The sequence below is a fragment of the Miscanthus floridulus genome, chromosome 11, assembly GCF_019320115.1.
Source record: "Miscanthus floridulus cultivar M001 chromosome 11, ASM1932011v1, whole genome shotgun sequence".
Lineage (NCBI taxonomy): Eukaryota > Viridiplantae > Streptophyta > Magnoliopsida > Poales > Poaceae > Miscanthus > Miscanthus floridulus.
The window spans coordinates 79106017-79128789 of record NC_089590.1 but is presented as its reverse complement, the minus strand read 5'-3'; the positions used below and the strand labels follow the sequence as shown (position 1 = coordinate 79128789).

Sequence of the window (22773 nt, the reverse complement as noted above, 5' to 3'; positions counted from 1 at the left end):
TTTGCCTGTGCCGGAGCCGGAGCTCTTTTTTTTATCCGCTACGGTAATGTCGGTAATGTAAGGACAACACAATGCTCATTAGTGATGAAGGAGCCGAGGCCGGAGCTTGTTTGAAGGCAAACAAACGGCCACAAAGTGTGATCTCGACAAAAAAAAAGTAAAAAATAATCCCAATAGTACGTGCACCCACTATATGAACTTCATTTCGGATTATGGATTCGCCACTGCTCCCATATAACAAGAGCCGACGATTACTCGAATTTTCGTGGTGACTATGTGCCTGTTTAGTTTCTAAAATTTTACAAAATTTTTCAAGATTTTTCATCACATCGAATCTTTGGAAGTATGCATGAAGCATTAAATATAAATAAAAAATAAAACTAATTACACAGTTTAGACGAAATTCACGAGACAAATCTTTTAAGCCTAATTAGACTATGATTGGACACTAATTGCCGAATAACAACGAAAGTGCTACAGTACCATTTCTTAAAAAAATTCGCCAACTAAATGAGGCCTATCTGATGAGCTGGTTAACAGAGCACCAAAATGGTCTCCACTGTATATACGCTCTCGAATACTCCGTCAAACAAAATGGCGTGCATAAAAGGAAAACAAATGCCTGGCTTTTTTTTTTACCAACAAAACCGGGAATAGCTGATTAGCTGTGTCCTGCAAAAGAAAAACCGCGTAGTACGTCGCAAATGGGGCAACGAAATACCCAAATTCCAGCAAAATTCAGGCTCCAATCCACACGAGCACCAAATCTTCCGTTTCTTTAGTTCAATTACCAAATCTCCGCTTCGATTTGTTTTTACCAAATCTTCACAGCCCAGGTTAATAACGAGACCAGTTACATCCTCTCCCTTCTCTTCACACACGCATGGTTCAGTGAATGCTGGATGCGACCAAACTTAGGCCTCGTTTAGATTGCGAAAAAATTTCAACCTGATGAATAGTACCACTTTCGTTTTATTTGACAAATATTGTCCAATCGTGGACCAACTAGGCTCAAAAGATTCATCTCGTGATTTCCAACTAAACTGTGTAATTAGTTATTTTTTTTACCTACATTTAATACTCCATGCAAGCGGCTAAAAATTAATGTGATGGAGAGAGTGAAAAAACTTGGAATTTGGGTGGCATCTAAACAAGGCCTTAGGCTCCGTTTAGTTCCATCCAAAAACCAAAAATTTTTGCGTAGTATCCGTCATATCGAATCTTGCGGCACATGCATAGAGTACTAAATGTAGACGAAAAAAAAAACTAATTGCACAGTTAGATGAGAAATCGCGAGACGAAACTTTCGAACCTAATTAGTCTATAATTAGACACTAATTGCCAAATAAAAACGAAAGTGCTACAGTACCCCAAACCCAAAAATTTTTTGATCTAAACACGCCCTTAACGATACCAGCGTCAGCAGCAAATCTCCAGGCCGCGCTAATAAATACTCTCTCGCCATTAGTATTAAGCAGCAGCAGCAGCAGGCATGCAACAGCTGCAGCGGCACGGGGAGAAAAAGGTGGGCAAAAGCGGGCACGAAACCGAAGCGCTCGCCGACCCACCCACCGCTCCGATCCCCCACCCAAATCGCCGACCGAGAGGAGACAACCCGAGCTGAGGAGAGAGAGGGCAGCAGGCGGCGGCGCGGAGCAACATGTGGAGGGGAATGCGCGACCCGTGTGAGCCTCTCGCCCCCGCGAAATCCCACCGGTTCTGATTCCGCCGGCGAAATCGGGCGCCTCGCGGCCCGGCCGGCCAACGGGCAAGTAAGTGGTGGACGGCGGCGTCGAGGGGTTCGTTCGAGACGGTGACGGTGAGGCCGTGAGGAGCAGCAGCCACGGCGACGGGGATGGTGAAGGGAGGGGGCGGGAAGGAGACGCTCACCGCCTCCTTCCTCCGCTTCCTCTTCCTGCTCCTCCTCCCCCTCACCGCCCTCTACTTCTTCTACACGCTGCACCTCCTCACCTCCGCGACGTCGGCCGCCTCCAACTGCGCGCCTGACGCCGCGTCGGTCTCCCGGGTGTCCGCCAACCTCACGGCGGCGGCGGCGGCGACGGCGGCGGAGAAGCAGCTTCCCCCTTCCGCCGCGGCTGTGTCCACGGCGACGACGCTGCAGCACGTGGTGTTCGGCATCGCGGCGTCGTCGCGGTTCTGGGACAAGCGTAAAGAGTACATCAAGGTGTGGTGGCGCCCGCGCGGCGCCATGCGCGGCTACGTGTGGCTGGACCGCGAGGTGCGCGAGTCCAACATGTCCACGGCGCGCACGGGGCTCCCGGCCATCAGGATCTCGTCCGACACCTCGGCGTTCCCCTACACGCACCGCCGCGGCCACCGCTCCGCTATCCGCATCTCCCGCATCGTCTCCGAGACGTTCCGCCTCGGCCTCCCCGGCGTGCGCTGGTTCGTCATGGGCGACGACGACACCGTCTTCTTCCCGGACAACCTCCTCACCGTGCTCAACAAGTTCGACCACCGCCAGCCCTACTACATCGGCTCCCTCTCCGAGAGCCACCTGCAGAATATCTACTTTTCCTACGGGATGGCGTACGGCGGCGGCGGCTTCGCCATCAGCCGCCCGCTGGCCGAGGCGCTCGCGCGGATGCAGGACGGCTGCCTCCGCCGGTACCCGGCGCTGTACGGCAGCGATGACCGGATCCAGGCGTGCATGGCGGAGCTGGGCGTGCCGCTCACCAAGCACCCGGGGTTCCACCAGTACGACGTGTACGGCGACCTCCTGGGCCTCCTCGCGTCCCACCCGGTTGCGCCGATCGTGACGCTGCACCACCTCGACGTCGTGAAGCCGTTGTTCCCGGACGCGAGGTGGCGCCCCGCGGCGGTGCGGCGGCTGTTCGACGGACCGGTGAAGCTGGACACGGCGGGGCTGATGCAGCAGTCCATCTGCTACGACGGCGCCAACCGTTGGACGGTGTCCGTGGCGTGGGGGTTCACGGTGCTGGTGGCTAGGGGCATAATGTCGCCTCGGGAGATGGAGATGCCGGCGCGCACGTTCCTCAACTGGTACCGCCGCGCCGACTACACGGCGTACGCGTTCAACACGAGGCCCCTGGCGCGCAGCCCGTGCCAGAAGCCCGCCGTGTACTACCTGTCGTCGGCGCGGCGCCAGGCCGGGCGCGGCGGCGGGGAGACCACGGTAACGCGGTACGAGCGGTGGCGCCACCCGAACGAGACGCGGCCCGCGTGCCGGTGGGACATAGCCGACCCGGACGCGCATCTCGATCACATCGTCGTCCTGAAGAAGCCTGACCCCGGGCTCTGGGACAGGGTAATCTTTCGTGCCACATCATTCCTTCTCTTGCATAGCATCCAAATAACTACAACACATGATGCATTGCCATTTTTAGAGAGGACAGACAACTGGCCAATGCACAAACTGGCTGTGGCATTGCTGGACATAGCCAAACTCTTTTAAAGCACGGAATCACCAAAACTGTGCCGTAGACCATTAGGTTGCTCCGTAAGAGGCAATCTCGGTGTTTGGATAAACTTCAGTCGTCTTTGACACCTGGAGTATCGAATATTGACTAATTACGAAACTAAATGCACAAATTTAAATAGTTTTGCGAGACGAATTTTTTAAGCCTAATTAATTCATGATTTGACAACGTGGTGCTATAGTAAATATATGCTAATGGTTGATTAATTAGGCTTAATAAATTCGTCCGGTGGATTACCGACGGATTCTGTAATTTGGTTTTTTATTAGTATCCGAACATCCCATGCGATACCCACACGATACCCTCTAAACTTTAGTCACTGGATTCAAACATTAGAATGCAATTTCGGGACAGTATCATGTTTTAGTATATCACCTAAATATTTATGATATAAAATAAATACCATTAGATTAATTACAAAATGTATATTTAGGGTGTGTTTAGTTCGCGAAATGAAAATTTTTGGATGTCACATCGGATGTTTTGGGATGTCGGAAGGGGTTTTCGGATACTAATAAAAAAACTAATTACATAGCTCCTCTGAAAACTACGAGACGAATTTATTAAGCCTAATTAATCCAGCCGAACGGGGCCAGGCAACTCCGATGTTTCATCTCTAAATAAATGGGTCACTGATTCGATGTAACATGATTTGCAGTCCCCCAGGCGAAATTGCTGCAGAGTGGTGTCTTCGCCCAAGGATGGGGAGAACGGAGAGAAGACGATGACCATCGATGTAGGCGTATGCAGGGAAGGCGAGTTCAGCCAAGTAGCAGGAGCATGAGCTTTCATTAGAGACAGATGAAGCTAGGAAGATTCAGATTCTTCTTCTTTTCTTGTACGAATCCATTCTTCTTCTTGGAGGACATGAACTAGTCTCGTTTCAGACATCTCTTCTCCATCGCGCTTTGCGCCTCACGGGCGTGTAAAGTGTAACTACAGCTCGCAAAGCGACAGAAGACCAGGACTCGAAGTTTTGGCCGGGCGTTCCGCCATGGCGACGAGTCATCCCGCTGCCCCCACGCCCAACGGCTACGGTGGTGGTCTACGCATTGCTGTTAGACTTGACGGAGACGTGGCACGGGCGCACGGCACCGGCACGGGGTCAGGTCAGTGAGACAGCGTCACTGTGAGCCTGTGTCGCAGCCTCGCAGCACTGCAGTGGGGCTACTGTCGAAGCGTGGCTCGGCATCCGCGCGAGCAGGGCGGCCATCACTCATCATCTTTCTCAGGACATGCCCGGTTCGGTGGCTTTTTCGACGTTCTGGCGAAATGGGCGACCGCGTTTATCGGCTAGATGCTTCATTTCATTAATCAGGGTTCTCTTTTTAGTACACTATAGTAATGATCATTGACAGCCCCGAACCGTCAGTAGCAGGGTTGTAAATGCTCATTGATGGCAACCTCAACAGGTGGCAGCGTTACAACGCGACATGCGACGGTCTGTTCGCCGCATGCCGCGCAGGTTGCAGGCACTAGGGCCATGTTTAGTTCCTCCGTTTTCCAGAATTAATCAGGGTTCTCTTTTATCAGGGTTCTCTTTTATGTGTTGGTTTCCGAAAGCAAAGCTGGATTCAGCATATGCACATGCACATGGGCAGGAAAAGGATGTTTCCATGCTGACGTCCTAATCTCGTATTAGAGCAAGTATAATAGCAGGCTGTAAGCCGACTAAATATTAAGGTGGAGAAGAGGGGAGGAGAGAGAGGAGAAGCGGGCTGTAAGCTTACAGTCGGCTTGGGCACAAGAACCAAAAAAAGTCTGTGAGAGAGACAAGTGGGCCATGTATTAACTGTAAAGAGCTAACTACTGTATGAGTGGGCTGAGAGAAGGCTGCAAGAAACCTTACAGCCAGCAAGCCGACTGTATTATTAGCCTTGCTCTTACGTGATAGCAAAAAAAACTACCTAGCTGATAAAGTACCATTACTAATTTATTTTAAGAGAAAAATATTATTCGTTGCCTAAAAAAATTAGGCTCGTAAGCAAGCTAACAGGACGATATAGCCTCACCGACTACTTTACGCTGACGGGCATGTGTCAATTTCAGTATTCCTGCCGTTGCGCTTGCGGGCATGCAAACCCAGAAGCCTCCATGCTGCCGTACGTATGAGTGCGTGTTTAGTTCAAATTTTGGAATTTGGGGCTAACGTAGCACTTTTGTTTTTATTTGATAAATAATGTTTAATCATGGACTAATTAGGCTTAAAATGTTCGTCTCGTAATTTTCAACCAAACTGTGCAATTAGTTTTTTTTCGTCTACATTTAATGCTCCATGCACGTATCGCAAAATTCGATGTGATGAATACTGTAACACTTTTTGAGATTTTGGGGTGGAAACTAAACATGCGCTGAATCTATGAGACTGACATTGGTTTCAAACTGTCCGCCAAAGAATACAATAATAAGGAGTATGCCATGTCCGAGAAAAAATACAAATATAGCTATCCTATGTACTAGTAGCTTAACTTAGGAGAATGTTTGTTACATGGACTAAAGTTTAAAAGATGACATATTAGATGTCACATGAGATGTCGTGTGGGGCATTTGCATACTAATAAAAAAAACAAATTATAGATTCCAGTTGTACTACATGAGACAAATTAATTAAACATAATTAATCTATCATTAGCACATGTTAATATAGCACCACATTATTAAATCTTAGACTAATTAGACTTAAAATTTTCATCTTATAAATTAATCTCAATCTGTACATTTAGTTTTATAATTAATCTATATTTAATACTCTATACATGTATTAAATATTTGATGCGATATGAGCTAAACTTTAACAGCCGTAACCAAACACCCTTACCCATTTAGTTGCCAAAAAATTTTGCATAGTAACTATCACATCGAATCTTGCGGCACATGCATGGAGTACTAAATATAGATGAAAAAAAACTAATTACACAGTTGGTCGAGAAATCGCGAGACGAAACTTTTAAACCTAATTAGTCCATAATTAAACACTAATTACCAAATACAAACGAAATGCTACAGTGAGCCAAAATTCAAAATTTTTTAGATCTAAACGCACCCTTAGTATGCATGCTGTCCATTCACGTAAGGATTGATTAAAATATTGCTAGTGTGTGGCTGATATGCAAGGGACTGCATGGCTGTGCATTAAATTGTTGCTAGTGTGTGCTTTGGTACTGGTAAGGCTATCTCCACCCGTCGCGGAATTCCCCGTTTGGTATAGATTCAGCCGGATCCGGCTCCTTCTGACACAAGCTTGCAGGAATACTGTGCGAGCACTGTACACGAAATCCGTTTTTCTCTCTCATCTCCCTCGCTCTCACTGACACACGTAGAGCTGCGGGAGCCAAAATTTCCTGCTTCACCGCTGGCTGTGACGGTCTATGAGAGGGAGAGGGAAGGAGAGAAAACCGGCTCTAGCTACAGTAAATGAACAGTGAAATTGCAGCAGGAGCCAGAGCTGTCTGGAGCCGTGCCAAACGGGCTGGGTCTATGACTCAGCGTGTTTGGCTCGGCTAGTCTCAATTTATTTCAGCTTATTCTCTCTCACAGAACACTATTGAATCAGCCAAAACCAGCCGGAACAAACTAGTACACAGTAGTCTTGTGTGTCAGCCGAACGAGCTGAATATCTATAGCCTTTAATAGAGTACCTATATGGAAGACATGTTTTAGATGTTAGAAGAAATATAACATAAATCTGAGTATTCTCTTTTCTTAAAACCCATTTATAAAAAGGGTTATTTTTAGGTTCTTCTTGTTGGAGAAGACCAAAATAGGTAGTAAACCCTTTGTCTATAGCGCCAATGGGTCTTATATTTTGGATCACGGTTCCTAAAGACAGTCATTTTCATGTCTGACGGTGCCTGCTACAGTGTGCACTGAAGCGAATGTAGCAACGGCACATGCATCATTTCTCGGTTCCACTAATTCTTCCTCGGGAAACTAGGGCTCGTTCGCTTCGTCGAAAAAACAAGCTGAAATACCGTTCCGACTGATTTGTTGTGAGAGAAAAATATCGTTCCGGCTAAAAAAATAAGCCGAAAAATACGAATTATAAGACAAGCAAACAGCACGTAGGATTGCATTGTTATGCTGACGGAGGGAGTACATCTTGCACTCGTATCTATCAACCTCGGTTTGAAAGATGAACCACTCTTTGTTAGCTCATGGAAACGATATGAAGAGAAGCAGGCAAATGCCACTAGGCAAGCGATCCCAGGCCGGACGCTGCCTGGTGCCAGAGCTTCCTGGGAGGCAGCATGTAAACAGGTTTGTTTGAACTGGATCCCTTTATTCCTTTATGCAGGCAATGCCACTACCAGTCTACCACTAGTTCCCAGAAGTTTGAACTAGATCCTTTTATTCCTTAATTTCTCAATCTAGACAGAGTTCTCCTTTATTTCTCAATCTAGACCGAGTTCTAGATGCGTGTGCTCGGGGTATTTCGGGATACTTGCAGACAGAATCAATTCCCCAAATAACCGTACTTGGCTTTACTCACCAAACCTCTTGGCTTCATTGGTTTGTCACTAATAGTAGCTGAAAATATTCTACCACGTTTTTTTTGTCAACCAAAACAGAGTATTGCATGTAAACAATCACGGTAAGAAGCGTGTCCCGCATTATCTACGACAGACTTTGAGGAGCACTGCGACCACGCCACATTTTTTGTGAATTAAGGTGATATACGTGCCGGCATAGTGAGTTCCGAGAATTAAAGAAAAGGTGAAAGTAGAACAGTTGAAACATGCTGATCATGGCAGGCAGCAGTACTCTACGTTCAGCATGGTAAAACAGCGTGAAATCTATCCTGTGGCATGCAAGTCCTCAGAAATGGGCTGTCAAACATCAATTGCTTCGAGATGGTCGACTATGAAGCTAGACAGTTTGAGTACTATGTCAAACACTTAAAATTCGAGGTTAAAACCCAATATTTCACAGAAATGAGCAATAATCCTCTCACGGCTCATCCACACGGCCCGCGGAGCAAACGTTCACCAGTGTACATTGGATAACGAAGCTCCCCAGAAACGGATCCAAGCACCAACCAAAACGGTAGTTCCAAAGGAAAAGGCAGTAACAAAACAGTATTGGTAGTGGGTGTCGATGGTCTGTGAAGACATAAAACACTGATGTCTTTACCTTTGCACCCCGTAAGCAAAACTCCTAGGTGTCGTCTGTATGTATAGTTCTAGACTTCTGCAGGCTAAAGGTATTTACCTGCGAATAAATGCAATCCCTCTTCAAAAAAGTGAGAAAGTGGAGATATACACGAAAAGTTGGTACTGATAAATCAAAGCTTCGAGACGAATATGCCTAACATGCAATGAAGTCTTTAGCATGCAGGTTACAATGAACCAACAAGCAAACTGTTCAATAGCAGTTGCAGAAGTTTGTGAGAATTAGGAAAACCATAAACCATACGATGTTCTCATGGTTCGGCATAAACTTAATAACTGAAAAAAAGTACTTAACCCAGGGGCCAAAGAAGAAACGTTACATGTAACTTAACTTGATACAGCTTACAGCTTCATGGATTTTAGCATAGCAGTCATGCATCTACAAGTTAAAAGAGCCAAATATTGATGTACTTACCCTACTTAAAAGTCCCGGATGCTAGAATTAACAACACTGCATTGTGCTTCCCAATTCAATGCCATGTGACTTGATAATCCTGGCAGCTCCCAAAAGAATTTCTTGTTGGGCAGATAGCCACTCATCTTTTCTCTGTAAAACATACAGAATATTGTGTCAGGCTTCAAAGACGAAAGGACTATTCCAAACTTGCAGTGAGTTAATAGTAACAAGCTAGCATAGTTTTATGCACAAGACTACCATTGTCATGATAACCAACAGTGACAAGTCATACTCCCTATGATGCAAAACAAGCGTGTTCCAAGAACGTGTTTAGTTAAACAATTTTAACTTCAAACATAATTATTTTTATGAGAACAACATACTAAAGTGACATGTGTAATAATACTTTCATATTGTCTTACTAAACTTTTGACACGTGCTTAAGGAGGTAAGATGACAGACCATAAACCCATGCTAATGCGGCACTAAGCGGCATAACTTTAGAATAAATCAAACATACCATGTTTTTTAGGTTGCATCCAATGGTGAGCTCTCCATATGAACTTTCCAATCTCGAGAGATAGCAGTAAGGAACATCACTATCAAAGGACACATTTTGATTAGACCTTAACATATTCTTTATCTCCTCTGATGCAGAAGGAATCTTCTCAATATCCTCGATTCGTATAGGAATCTTTGTCACACTAGCTCGCCAATTAGCTCGTGATCTGTTAACTATCATCTGCAAGTTATTTAGAATACCGTGTCATTATACAAGGTATGCCCCCCTAGGCCCCTACCAATCATGCCAAAGAACAAGGGACACAGCAGAACAAATCCTCATGGCATCATTCCGAATATATTACAACTGAATGAATTTTCAGAAATTTTTCAATCAACAGAAAAGCATTTGACGCAATATTTATGTTTCCTCAAACTTCCACTAGAAAAAATCTTTCCAAATATTTCAAAGAATATAAAATCATAAATCATACAAAATTCATATGCTGTTGTGCATTCCAATTTGGAGTGGCTTTAGCAGTCGTGCATTCCAAGTTTCCAACTAGAAGTCTAAAATCAGTTTCCAAAAAAAAAATCTAAATTCAAATTTAACTAGGAAAAAGAATGTGAGTAGCTTTTGCAGTTAAAACGCATTTCTGGGTCAACAGTGATTCATGAACCATGGCTGGTAGAGCAAATCATTAAACAGATGCATATGCTAGAGTAAGGACCTGTTTGCTTGGTTCCTAACCAGCACTGCCTGGTCCAGGCAGTTCGCTCAAGCGTTAGATTTTGAATGCCTGCAGCTGGGTCTGCTGCCTGGCCGGAGTTGCCTGGCTCAGGTTCTGATCCAAACATGCCCTAAAAGTGTGCACATTTGGGGTCCCGTTTGTTGTCCTATAGTGATTACTGCATTAACTCAATATAAATTCAGGGGCCAATAACCCAAGTAGGGTAAGTCCATGTTTTCTTCATTGCATGATATATTATATATACAAGATAATGCACACAGCAAAATTAGGATATGAAAATGCACGCATGTAAAAATGGCGTAACAAATGTGTTACTGTATATTCCATAACTTGTAAGCCACCATGTAGGCACAACACAAAGGACTAATTTGTAGATGACAGCATGTGCAATGATGGGCATCTTTGTCCACACACTTGTTAGTTTAAGAAATATCCACAGAAACTGTTACCATACCTGACTGGAGAACAAAGAGTTGGGTACTATGACAGGGAGCTTCTCTGGATTGATCAATGAAGTAGAAGTGAGTCCAATTTCAACCACCTTACCTTCTATTGGCCCCGCCTAAAATGTAAAACTCCTATTAGCAAATGCGATACTGCAACTTCAGAACATAGTGAGAACATAAAAAGGGATGGAAGATAAGCATCACCAGCCCAAATTGACCATTTATTATTGTTTGCAAACACAAGAGGGAAGGTTGGTGTTTCTTGAAATTTCTCGTGCATATCGACTAACATGTGAAGGGCGGGCCTGGTGCAAGCGGTAGAGTCTTACCGCCTATGACCGGAAGGTCCCGGGATCGAGTCGCGGTCTCCTCACATTGCACAGGCGAGGGTAAGGCTTGCCACTGACACCCTTCCCCAGACCCCGCACAGAGCGGGAGCTCTCTGCACTGGGTACTCCCTTTTTATATAGACTAACATGCGCTCACAGCATAAACACATGAGAAGCATTAATCAAACTAGCAATTTAGGAAAAGCATACGGCATCCTGTATGAAGGGCGGGCCTGGTGCAAGCGGTAGAGTCTTACCGCCTGTGACCGGAAGGTCCCGGGTTCGAGTCGCGGTCTCCTCACATTGCACAGGCGAGGGTAAGGCTTGCCACTGACACCCTTCCCCAGACCCCGCACAGAGCGGGAGCTCTCTGCACTGGGTACGCCCTTTATACGGTATCCTGTATGCCCACAATTATATGGACAGTTCCCCACATCTATGTTTTCTTCTTATAAAGCTCCTTAATAACCATCAGTGGCATCCATTAGGTTGAGACATCTTTATGAATTTTCAGTTTGGATGCTTACTAACTGTGCTTTATCTCAGTACAAACCAAATTATAGTTTACATAATCCTCCAAGCAAAGTATGTATTAAGATGGCCACATCCTAGCAACGAGCAATGGCTTACCCTGAAATCAGGATATCATTCCGTTGACTAGTAATGTTCCTTCTTTTCTCATCCATTACAAATTAGAAATTACAACACGTCTTTTTACTCCACTATCCCACAAGTAATTGCTTGAGAATCTCACAGTACTTGCGAGTCACAGCACAAATTATCATCTATCATGAAACAAGAATTTAATATTTTATCCATAGTTACATAGTGTCCACAAGTGAAATGAATGAAATTTAGAACTCATGAATCCATCATTTCAGCAAGTGTCAAATAAAAAACATCAAATAAATATGAAGGCACCTTTATGTAGTCGTTAACTGAGAATGGCTTAGAAAATTGCAAGGAGAACCCACTCAGAATGTTACCAAGGACATCTCTAGCAGCAAAAGCAGTAGCAACACCTAGAGTATAAGAAACACAAGATAATTTCAGTACTGTTAAAAATATAAAAGTATTATCTACTTCAGTAAAAAAGTAATAGGTATAATTATACAGAGCAGTCAGCGTACATATAATATTACTTGCAGGCTACTGAACAAAAAAATTCAAACCACTATTTTTGCATTTTGCCCATATAGCTATATAGGAGTCAAAACTCAGTCCACACAACTACTACTGTTTTCCTTCTGCAGTAACTAATTGAAATACTGTAATAGGGAAGAAAACAAAAGGATCATTTGCTTAAAAATGTACTGTACTCGAGTAAGAGATTCTTTCAGAAACAAGGGCAACACAAGTACAATATTTCCCTGAGCACAACGTTTTTTTTCTCGACTAATGCAGGAGAGTTGCGTGTCATTTCAACAACAATAACATAGCCTTTAGTTGCGTGTCGTTTCATTAAGAAAAAAAAAATAGTACGAGAGACCAAGAGGCCTCTCCATGACCCAACCCCTTACAATACATTAGCACCTATTACAAAAATGAAATATAAAACGACCTCAGCCAAAAGACATCTCAGGACAGAAGGTCCGGGGGAGCAACCTAGAGAGGAGTTCGCTGAGAGCCGAGGCTCCAGCAGAGCACCAAAGGACACATTCATCTCCCACTTCGTGCAACGCACCGCGTGGACACGAGCTAGCTCCTTCAAAGACACAAGAATTCCTATGTTCCCAAATTTCCCACGCTACCATAATGATCAAAGTATTGAGTCTTTTTCTCAAGACTCTAGGTAGCCCCATGATAGCATTGCACCACCAACTAGAGAAACAAGAGACATAAGGTTCAGGCGCTAAAGCAATTAGACCCAGCCTCTGGAAGATGACTGCCCAAACCTGCCTTCAAAGAATGCAAAGAGACGAGCGTGTGCTGAATTGTTTCATCCATTTGATCACAGAGGAAGCAGGCTGCCAGATGTGGTAGCCCTCTCTTAGCAAGGCAATCAGCTGTCCAACATCTGTTGTCAATAGCAAGCCAAATGAAGAACTTGCAGCGCAGCGGGTACCAACTTTTCCAGATGTGTTTCCAAGGTGCAAATCTGATAGTCCCCATGCACAACATTAACGTATCGAGCTATTTACATTTCATGTGTTCTAAGTTGAAAAGATCTAGGAATTATTTAGTGTAACAAAATCCTGAATTCTTGATTTACCAATGCAGGCAGTGAAATGGGCACACTTTTGGTTGGAAGAGCAGAGATATAGCTAAATTCCAGCGGTAAATAAGGAATTTACTTGTGAAAGTTAGTATATTACCTCCCACACCACCAACAGTTAATATTGATTGAACAGCTACACCACAAGCTTCAGCAAGACCCATTACTCCTAGTCCAATCAGTCCCAATGAAGAAACCTTATCAAATGCAGAAATCCTATCGCGGTCAACACTTGAGGCATCTGGTTTAGCCATAGCTTTAGCAATGAAGTTGGTTTTCCACCTCTGAAGGAACCATACAAAAGACAGGACAAATGCACCCCTCCATGCCTGCGGAAGATAAGTTGATATGCTTGGTGCAATAAGTGTGGCCCTATGGAAGAGAACCACCACAAATATAAGCATCCAGAATACAACATTATATGTGACACTTTTTCACCAGACCATAATTACTAACACCATGGTAGAGAAAAAAAAAAGCATTTTGTCCTCCGGCATGGCAGCATTAATAAACAAACAAGAATCAACAACATAAAAAAAAGCAATGTATATTGTGATGGAACTTAGACAACATTGAAGAAACATCGATATTTGAAATGCTTATTCTAGTAAGTAGTAGTTGCATATCTCTAGTTTCTTCAGAAAAGAACAAAATGACTGCAGCACTACTGAAACCACTATAAGTTTTTTTTCTAAAATAAGATATGAGACATTCAACTAGCTCTAAAAAGCTAATGTCTGAAGAAAATATCTTTAGCACAGAACACAACTATCAGAAGTTCAGGACACAGAAAAGATAAATTTCTTTCATAAAGTTAAGTAGAAACCTACATTTCTGAAAATGCCATGAATGTGATCAGATACTTTGCAGGATCCTCTAATGCACACCAGAGACTAGTTTGGTATGAAACATCATTCTTGGTTGAGTTCCCCAGAAGTGCTGCTATAGGACGTTGTGATGCATACTTGTGAAGCCTCCTTAGAATGATAGGCATGACCAACCATGCCATCATTGTACCACATAGTGTTCCGCCAAGTGGAAGAACTACCTTTTCAAGATTTGGATATGTATCAAATAGCTGCTGAACATGAGGTGCAACTGCATCAGTCAGCTCCTTGACTTTCTTGCCTGCCTCAGTGGTAGCATCTACAGTAGACTTGCGAGCATTATCCAAGATCTCAATCCATGAACCCCCACCACCACCTGCAGTGCCAACCTCAGAGCTTTCTGTAGAAGGAAGATTAGAGACAGCACTCTGTGAAGCTTCTGGCTTGATTCCAGTATCTGAGGAGTATCCACGATGGAAGCTTGAAACACCTAAGAATCCTGGCAATGCACCATGTCTGGACTTTGAAGCAATCAACCAATTAGTGTCCATACGGCGTGAAAGGGGCAACCTTCTGATCTTTGACACATCATTAACTGCAGAATACCAATCCACCACCTTAATCTGGTTAGCAACAGAAAAGTCAGGTTTTCTTGAGTGCTTAGCGCCACTGCTGAACCACCTCACAGCACCAGAAGATACAGACGGGCCAAAATATGTCTCCATTAGAGTCTGACTAGCAGCTGATTGACATGACCGACGCCAAATTGTTGCGATCCCTGACATAGTACTTTAGTACCAACTTGACACAAATACTTCTGGAAAAAAAAAGATGCCAGAAAATTCTTTTCCTGAAATGTGAAATCAAATTAATATGCAAGTTTCATAGGCCCATATAACAAAAGCGTTAATATGGTTCAGATGTTTTTCTTTTCGTACAAATGAAATTTATGCTAGAAAATGAGGATAATATCAAAATTGTTAGCAATGATGACAAACAAAGGATGAACCATATCTCCTTATCACTTAAATTTTCACTATCCTTATAAATACCTATAGAAGCATACACCTGAAATTTCCTCTAATGGCAATTGCTCTTGAGCACTTCCATGGATCCAAGGACGCCAAGCTGATAAACTAAGGGATGCAAAATCTGGCTACACAAATTTCAAATCAAATGTTCCTCCATCTGCTTCAGGAAATAACCAGGGTGTCAACTACTGCAATATAACAACAGATTCTGTGGTTGGCATCCTAAAACTGGATTTGAACTTCTACTGAGCTAACACCAAAAATAACTACCACACCAAGTGCCTGGACACAAAACTACAAAAGGAAACCGCCACAATTCCATTCAGCTGCAAAACGAAAACATCACCCAAAAGTTTATAGGTTCAAACAGCATACCCATCACGCCCAGCATACAGAACAGCGACCGCTCCAGCTGCTAAGGAGCAAGGACTAGTGCCGCCAGCCCGCCACCCCAGCCACACAGGGGCGGACCCAGTAAAGCGACATTGATGTGTACACCCGATAGTTTTTGCACAAAGTTCTACGCTAGTAGGGATCATCAATCAAAGGAAATAGCCAAATAGCTTTTAAGTTAGGGTTTGGGTGCTCGGTTTCGCACGCAGGAAGGGAGTAGAAGGGGTGGGAATACCTGGTGAGTGCTCGTCGCCGGTGAAAAGACCGACGAAGGCCTCGCCACCTGGCGTAGGGCGGTGGCCGGAGGCGGCGCAGGCCCAGAGAGAGGGGGTGGGTGGCGGAAGAGAGAGAGAGAGAGAGCGCACGCAGGTCGCGGCCTCGCTGGATAAACCCAACCGTGACTCCGTGAACGCATCCGTGTGTAGTCGTGGCCTCGTGGGGAGAGACACAGCGCACGCGGGCCTGCGGCGGACGGCGGTAGCCCAGTCCGGCGTTGTTCGGTCCAGGACTCCAGGGAGAGAGGCAGCCGCACGGGCCTTTTCACGCATTTCTTTTGTAATTTTTCGCAAAAGAAAAGGTCCATTCTACCTCATTAAATATTTAAACTATCATTGTAATCTAAACTTCTTCGGCTGCTTACCGAACGGATCCCTGTAAGTCGCCCACTCGCTTTGAGCATCGCCCGCTTTGCCCCCGCCAGTGCCGTGTGCTCGCTCAGCGTGTTGCTTGCCTCTGCTCCGGGATGGACCCTACCCTTGCCGCGCCGCCCAGCCTAGACCCACATCTCCCATCGCGGCCGTGCTCTATCCACCTGTCTTTGTCGAGGTCTGTGTCACTGACAAGCTCTACACCGACGAGCCTCCACTTATCAAGCATCAAGCAGATGCTACGCTGAAATCGTACGTTGTAATAGTATGTTTTCAGTGTTTCAGATGTTTCAATGATATGTTGCAAGTGTTGTATATTGATGTTGTAAAATTATATCGGGATGTTGCGCATGTTGTAATGGCTATACACGTATGTTTAAAGTGTATATTCCAAGTGTTTCATCTGTTTGATACAAATGTTGCAAGTGTTTTATCTAGATGTTGTATATACACGCATGTTGCAAGCATATGTTTTAAGTGTTTTCAGGTGTTTCATATGTATGTGTTGTGAGTGTCTCATTTTGATGTTGCATATGTTTGCAACAATTTTCAAATGTTTTTTCAAGCGCTTTTGCAAGTGTTTCAGCCACTTGTTAAATGTTTCATTTGTCTTCTTTTGTATGTTGCAACTCTTGCATCCGGATATTTTAAAAGTAGATCAAGTTTGCATATGGGAAGCGCGTGGAAAGCGGCCGATGACGCGGACGACGTTCAGAGCGGTGTGGGCGACGTCCAGGCCCATTGCTGGTGCGCTCTCTTGCTCTACACAACAGCGCCCGGACGCTAGCAAGTCTGAAACTTTTTCCTCGACCCAAAAACCACACATATGAGCTCCTAAACTTCTCTCTATTTATGAGTTTTCAATGTGGTTTTGCCCTTTTTATTAAAAAAAATCTAGTAAATACTTGATTTTTATATCACAAAAATGCCTCTAAAATTCTAAAAAATCTGATAAAATCCTAGAAATAGATTGGAATATGTTAAACTCAAATAGAATATTTAAATGTAAAAAAAATCTTTATGAGCCTCAAAAAGTTAGATTTAGCACTAAAAATAGAAAAAACTAAAAAAACTTAAAAATTCCTAGAACATTATGATCGATGCATAAACATGTTTTAGAAGCTTTTCATAGCAAACTAAAAGATTGTAGGGTCGAGATGATAGACTAGCGGAGAGTGAATAGTTCTTTCTAAAATTAATTATGTCGGCTAACTGTAACAAATGCGGAATTAAAAACTATCGGTCTAGCCAAGACTATACCCCTCTATCTAAATTACAAGCACCTTACAAAGATTCAAATTAGACAACAAAGGTGTCGGTCTAGCTAGAACTCACCTAATCAATTCTAGAGTAAGCTCACACAAACCTATGCACTAGTACTTTAGCAACCGAGAGCTCATACACAAACTAGTAAGTAAAAGCACAAAGCCACCTAAGCTCACTAGCAATGCTCAATAACAAGGGTACACAAAGTTAAATTATAGAGCATAAAATACTTAACTACACAAACTAAACAATGTGACTAATAAGGTTACTTAAACCAAATTAGTCACGTAAGAGAGCAACTTCTAGGCTACACAAGCAATAAGGTAACTAGCAAGCTACACAAGCTAACTAATTACAAAAGCAACTACACAAGCATAATATAAATGAAGTAAATACAAGCTTATGTAACGAGGATGCAAACCAACGGGAAGACAAGGATGACACGATAATTTTTATCCCAAGGTTCACTTGGTTGCCACCAAGCTAGTTCCCGTTGAGACAAGCTCCAAGGTTGATGCTGGTCCTCTTGCTAGTGGTGACCCACAAGTCACACTCTCCCACGTGGAGTGCTTATCACAAGCTCTAGCACTTGACATGGCCAGACCACTTGTTGCCCTTCGCGTCTCGCTCTACTAGAGTTGCTCTTTGTGGCTCCCATAGGGTGAGCACAATCCCCCTCACAATCACTTCTTCAAAGTACCACATAATCTTCTTTGTGTGCTTTGACAGAGACCACCACCAAGCCATCTAGGAGGTGACAACCTCCAAGAGTAACAAGCATCGCCGGCTTGTAACTCGATCACCTAGTGCCACTCGATACAAGCTCATAATGCAACGCACTAGAATCACTCACTCAAAATAGATTCGAACTTCTCGCAAGCACAAGTGAGTTAGAGGCTTATCAAACCAAGCACACACAAGGGCAACATATCCCAAATGTGCTCAACCAGCCAAATGCCCGAGCTCCACCTTTATTTATAGCCCCCAAGCCAAATAGAGCTGTTGGAGTAAAGCTGCACTTTTTGCGAGGGCACCGGACACGACGGTGTGGTCATCGGACATGGGGTGGCGGTGCCCCCTAATGGTCGAATCCAATGGCTAGTTTGACTAGCCATGGTCACCGGATAGGCGGCGGCGGCACCGGACATGGGATGGCGGTGCCACCCCGGCCAACAATCCGAAAACCCTTCTCTCTAGAAAAATAGGGCGGTGCACCGCCATCACCATGGCGATGACCGTGGCGGTGACCCCCTCGCCTCAGCATCGAACTCACCACCCTCGGGGAAAAAGTGGTGGTGCCACCGAACAACACCTGGCGGTGCATCATCACGTCCGGTGATAGCCCTTCTGCTGCTGCTCGAAACCAAGTCCAGGTGGGTATCTCCCTAAGGGTGGCGGTGCCACTGGACAAGGTATGGTGGTGCTAGCTCTAACCCCTTCTCTTGACCTCGACCAGCCGGTCACCGCCACTAGGTGGCGGTGCACCGGACAGGGGTTGACGGTGCCCCTAGGACATCATCCTTAGCATCATGAGTAGCTAGACAACAAGAACATTAGAAACCTCGTGAGATCAACATTATAAGTAAGGTTCTAGTACCACGTGTAGAAATACAAGTCTAGCTACCAACCTATACATGCTAGTTATCATATCATCAATCAAATTCTACAACAAGCATACACCACACAAGCATGCATTTCAAGTTTAAAGACTTATGCTAATGTAAGCAAGCACATGAATATGCACATATCAAATGCAACCAATCAAAGTTCATAAGCTTGCTCCCCCAATGTGGTAGAACCGCCTGAAATTTAGAGTGCGGAATATTAAACAGCGGAATGAAAATAAACACCAAGTAAACATCTATCGATAATAAGCAAGGATCCGTCTGCGCCCACCAGAAGAATCCTCCATACAACAGCTACGTCTCAAGCAGTACCTACAATAGGGGTAAGTAAACTCTGAATACACAATGTACTCGCAAGACTTATCCGACTAGTGGGAATAATTTCCCGACTCCAAAGAATATGATAAGCTTTATGGTTTGCTGGTTTCCTTTTTGTAGAAAGCAATACTAATAGTGAATCCTTATTTCTGTTATTATTAGCAGTCATGATTCTTTCATTACATAACCATTCTATGTAAGCACCTGTTCTACTTTCAAGCAAGAGTTGAGCAAATAGTTCCATTTTATCATCTTTCATCTTTCAGTTCTTACTACGGTGCTAGAGTTTAGATAAGCCATACCAGATTGCCCAGCGATTCATGAATCAATGTACCCAGCTGGGTATCCCAAAACACACGCCCTGCTTGTACCCTAGGCACAAGTAGGACCAACCCATCACTCTCCTATCACGGGGTCCAGGTCCTCGTCCAAACTTGGACTCCAAGCCCCCGCTCCTGAGTCCCGGACTCAGTGCGATGCTTAGACCTCCACCATTCCGGCCTCTAATCAGTCAGTCCAAAAAGAGCCGAAAGCCACGATAAGAGAGCAATAAGCCTTCCCTGCGCCCATACCCAAGTATGTGCTCGGGATAATAAATCTGTGACTTGCCTAGCATCCATTGCAATGGCCGGTCCTTAACCGACACAGACAGAGAAAAAGTGTAACCAAGCTATGCCCCATTGGCCGTAGGACACAACCTCTTACACCCACCAATACCCAAACCATATCCCTGCTCGGTCTCTATTTTCCTTTCCACAATTTTATCATGAGTGATAATAATCACCTATTGTGAGTAACGATAGGTTACTCATGCTATCGAAATCCTGAGCATAGCAGCTACTCGACCTATACTAGTAGGACTCATACGTAGATATATTTATGCATGTAGTTTCCACTCAATAGACGAGGACAAGGTCACACACAGGAGCTACACGTGCGTGTATGGAGTCAACATGGTTTGTGCAGCCGTAGCGCCTTAATTTGCAAGCCGACGGCGACACGACCATGTGTCGGTGTCGCAGGCGTGCGCAACAGCGGCAGTGGCGATGCGACGCAGCAGTGCGGGTGCACGCGAAGCGACAACATGACACAGAGGAAACATGCGTGCTGACGAGGACGGTTGTGGCCCTACGATGCCACACACCCAAGCGGATGGCGATGGTGACTAGTAGAGCAGGACAGGCAATAGGGCGACTTAGGCAGATCTAGAGCACCAACAGTGGCGATAGCATGCATCACGGCGGTGAGGCGGGCCCGCTACCAGCTAGGGCTGTCAGCCACCGCAGCCAGCCGAGCACGAATGGCACGCACGCGTGCAGCCGACGTGCCGATGATGGCACCAGAGCACGGTGACCACATCTAGACACTGGCACCGGCCATAAACGTGCCATGCAAGCAATTTAAAGCGCCCCAAAAATCAAACTCATTACTTTAGGCGCCAAACCACCTTTTCTATCCTTCAAGAGGGTATGTTAAACTACTAAAACAAGCCCTAATACCCAACCATTATTTAACCCAAATCTCCTACAAATATTGCCAAACTTGACCTCGTCGAACCAATTTCTGACTTAAGAAATTTGACTAAGTTTTGCCCGGATTCGCGTCAACCTCGATTTCCAAGCTACCAACCATGCTAGCTAGGGAATTCATTTCTCGATCGCAGGTATTTCATCGTCACCTATGAACTTTGTACTACAAACTTTATTAAAGTTTCATCTATGCGTTTTATAGCATTTCCGTTCAATAAAAATTCATTTACAACCCTAAGTGATATAACACGACATTGAAAGTAACTTTTGTTTTGCGTTTTTTATGAACGTTTCGGATCACAGAATTTGATTTACACACTATTACATACACTATCACATAAACATGATGCCCATATAGTGTTTTAGCAAAAGATTTACAGTGTAACGCCGAGGGTGTTACAAATCTACCCCCCTAAAATAAAATCTCATCCCGAGATTTTTTGTGCCTAGTGTGGGAAAGGAGATAGGGATACACTTCAATGTAAGCAACTAGCTCAATGAACCAGAAAGAAGATGGGGATAATGCTTCAAGATATAGCTCTCCTACTCCCACGTGGCTTCATCCTCTAAGTGGTTTTGTCACTGAACTTTGTAGAACTTCACCACATTGTTCCTTGTCACTCTTTCCTTTTCATCCAAAATCTTGATAGGATGCTCAATATACGTCAAGTCAGGCTAGAGAGGAAGCCCTTTAATTTCCACAGCTTCATCAGCCACCCGCAAACATTTCTTCAACTAAGATACATGGAACACATCATGTACCGCCCATAAAATATCTAGAAGTTGGAGATGATAAGCAACTAGGCTACACTGCTTCAAAATTTTGTAAGGACCCACGTATCGAGGAGCTAGCTTGCCGTGGACACCAAACTGATGCACCCCTCTCATAGGAGACACCTTGAGGTACACATAATTCCTAACTGCAAACTGTAAAGGCCTTCTTCGCTTGTCCATATAAGCTTTTGTCGACTCTGAGTTGCCTTCAAATGAGTCTGAATAATGCTGACTTGCTCTCGAGCTTCTTTGATGAAGTCAGACCCAGAGTATCCACGGTCTCCCACTTCAATCTAGTTCAGTGGTGTCCTATATTTCTTTCCATACAGAGCTTCAAATGGTGTCATACGAATGCTCTCTTAATAGCTATTATTGTAAAAGAACTCAGCTAACTTTAGGCATTCATCCCACCTTTCAGGGAAAGAAATGGCACAAGCTCTCAATATATCCTCGAGCACCTAGTTCACCCTTTTAGTTTGGCCATCAGTTTATGGATGATAAGCTGAGCTTCTGAGGAGACGGGTACCAAGACATTGTTGTAGTTGCTCCCAGAAATGAGAGACAAAAATTGACCCTTTATCTGAGATGATAGTAAGGGGAACTCCGTGTAGATGAAAGCTCTAGTTTGGTTTTGTTAAATTGATGAAACCCTAAGTGCTAACCTAGTTTATCAAAGTGATTATGAGATAGGTAGCACATTCCAAGTGGTGAAGCAAATGAAGATCATGACATGATGATGGTAATGCCATGGTGATGGTCAAGTGCTTGGACTTGAAAAGAAGAAAGAGAAAAATAAAAGGCTTAAGGCAAAGGTATAAATGGTAGGAGCTATTTTGTTTTGGTGATCAAGATACTTAGAGAGTGTGATCACATTTAGGTTTGATAGTTGTACTATTAAGAGAGGTAAAACTCGTATCGAAATACGGTTATCAAAGTACCACTAGATGCTCTAACTTATTGCATATGCATTTAGGATCTAGTGGAGTGCTAACACCCTTGAAAATATTTGTGAAAATATGCTAACACATGTGCACATGGTTGTACACTTGGTGGTTGGCACATTTGAGCAAGGGTTAGGAACTTCACCGATGGAG

General features: G+C 44.4%; 2 protein-coding genes across 5 annotated transcripts; one reads left to right on the top strand and one right to left on the bottom strand.

The window, feature by feature from the left end:
* Window positions 1-1477: 1477 nt before the first annotated feature.
* LOC136491317 (uncharacterized) lies at window positions 1478-4349 on the top strand. Its single transcript, XM_066487588.1, has 2 exons — window positions 1478-3289; window positions 4120-4349. Exons 1-2 carry the CDS (start codon window positions 1856-1858, stop codon window positions 4243-4245), a joined length of 1560 nt encoding a protein of 519 aa, XP_066343685.1. The 5' UTR covers window positions 1478-1855; the 3' UTR covers window positions 4246-4349.
* A 4013-nt stretch (window positions 4350-8362) lies between these two features.
* On the bottom strand, window positions 8363-16040 carry LOC136491316 (mechanosensitive ion channel protein 1, mitochondrial-like). 4 transcript variants are annotated; one of them, XM_066487585.1, is made up of 8 exons: window positions 15756-16040; window positions 14100-14874; window positions 13370-13641; window positions 11976-12076; window positions 10734-10841; window positions 9547-9768; window positions 9045-9176; window positions 8363-8669 (listed from the first exon to the last, which is right to left on the bottom strand). In XM_066487585.1, the coding sequence occupies exons 2-7, from the start codon at window positions 14819-14821 to the stop codon at window positions 9072-9074; spliced, it is 1530 nt and encodes a 509-aa protein (XP_066343682.1). In that variant the 5' UTR covers window positions 14822-14874; window positions 15756-16040; the 3' UTR covers window positions 8363-8669; window positions 9045-9071. The 4 variants fall into 4 exon arrangements, with proteins under 4 accessions (XP_066343682.1, XP_066343683.1, XP_066343681.1 ...); XM_066487586.1 differs by having other exon boundaries at window positions 14100-14838; XM_066487584.1 differs by having other exon boundaries at window positions 14100-14946; window positions 15756-16037.
* Between the last annotated feature and the right edge of the window lie 6733 nt (window positions 16041-22773).

Excerpts from the sequence above, each read along its gene's own strand:
- LOC136491317 (XM_066487588.1), top strand. The coding sequence starts at position 1,856 with ATGGTGAAGGGAGGGGGCGGGAAGGAGACGCTCACCGCCTCCTTCCTC. Across the intron at positions 3,290-4,119 it reads ACCCCGGGCTCTGGGACAGG|TCCCCCAGGCGAAATTGCTG; the intron begins GTAATCTTTCGT and ends CATGATTTGCAG.
- LOC136491316 (XM_066487584.1), bottom strand. The coding sequence starts at position 14,881 with ATGTCAGGGATCGCAACAATTTGGCGTCGGTCATGTCAATCAGCTGCT. Across the intron at positions 13,642-14,099 it reads TTCATGGCATTTTCAGAAAT|GGCCACACTTATTGCACCAA; the intron begins GTAGGTTTCTAC and ends TCTCTTCCATAG. Across the intron at positions 9,769-10,733 it reads ACTCTTTGTTCTCCAGTCAG|ATGATAGTTAACAGATCACG; the intron begins GTATGGTAACAG and ends AATAACTTGCAG.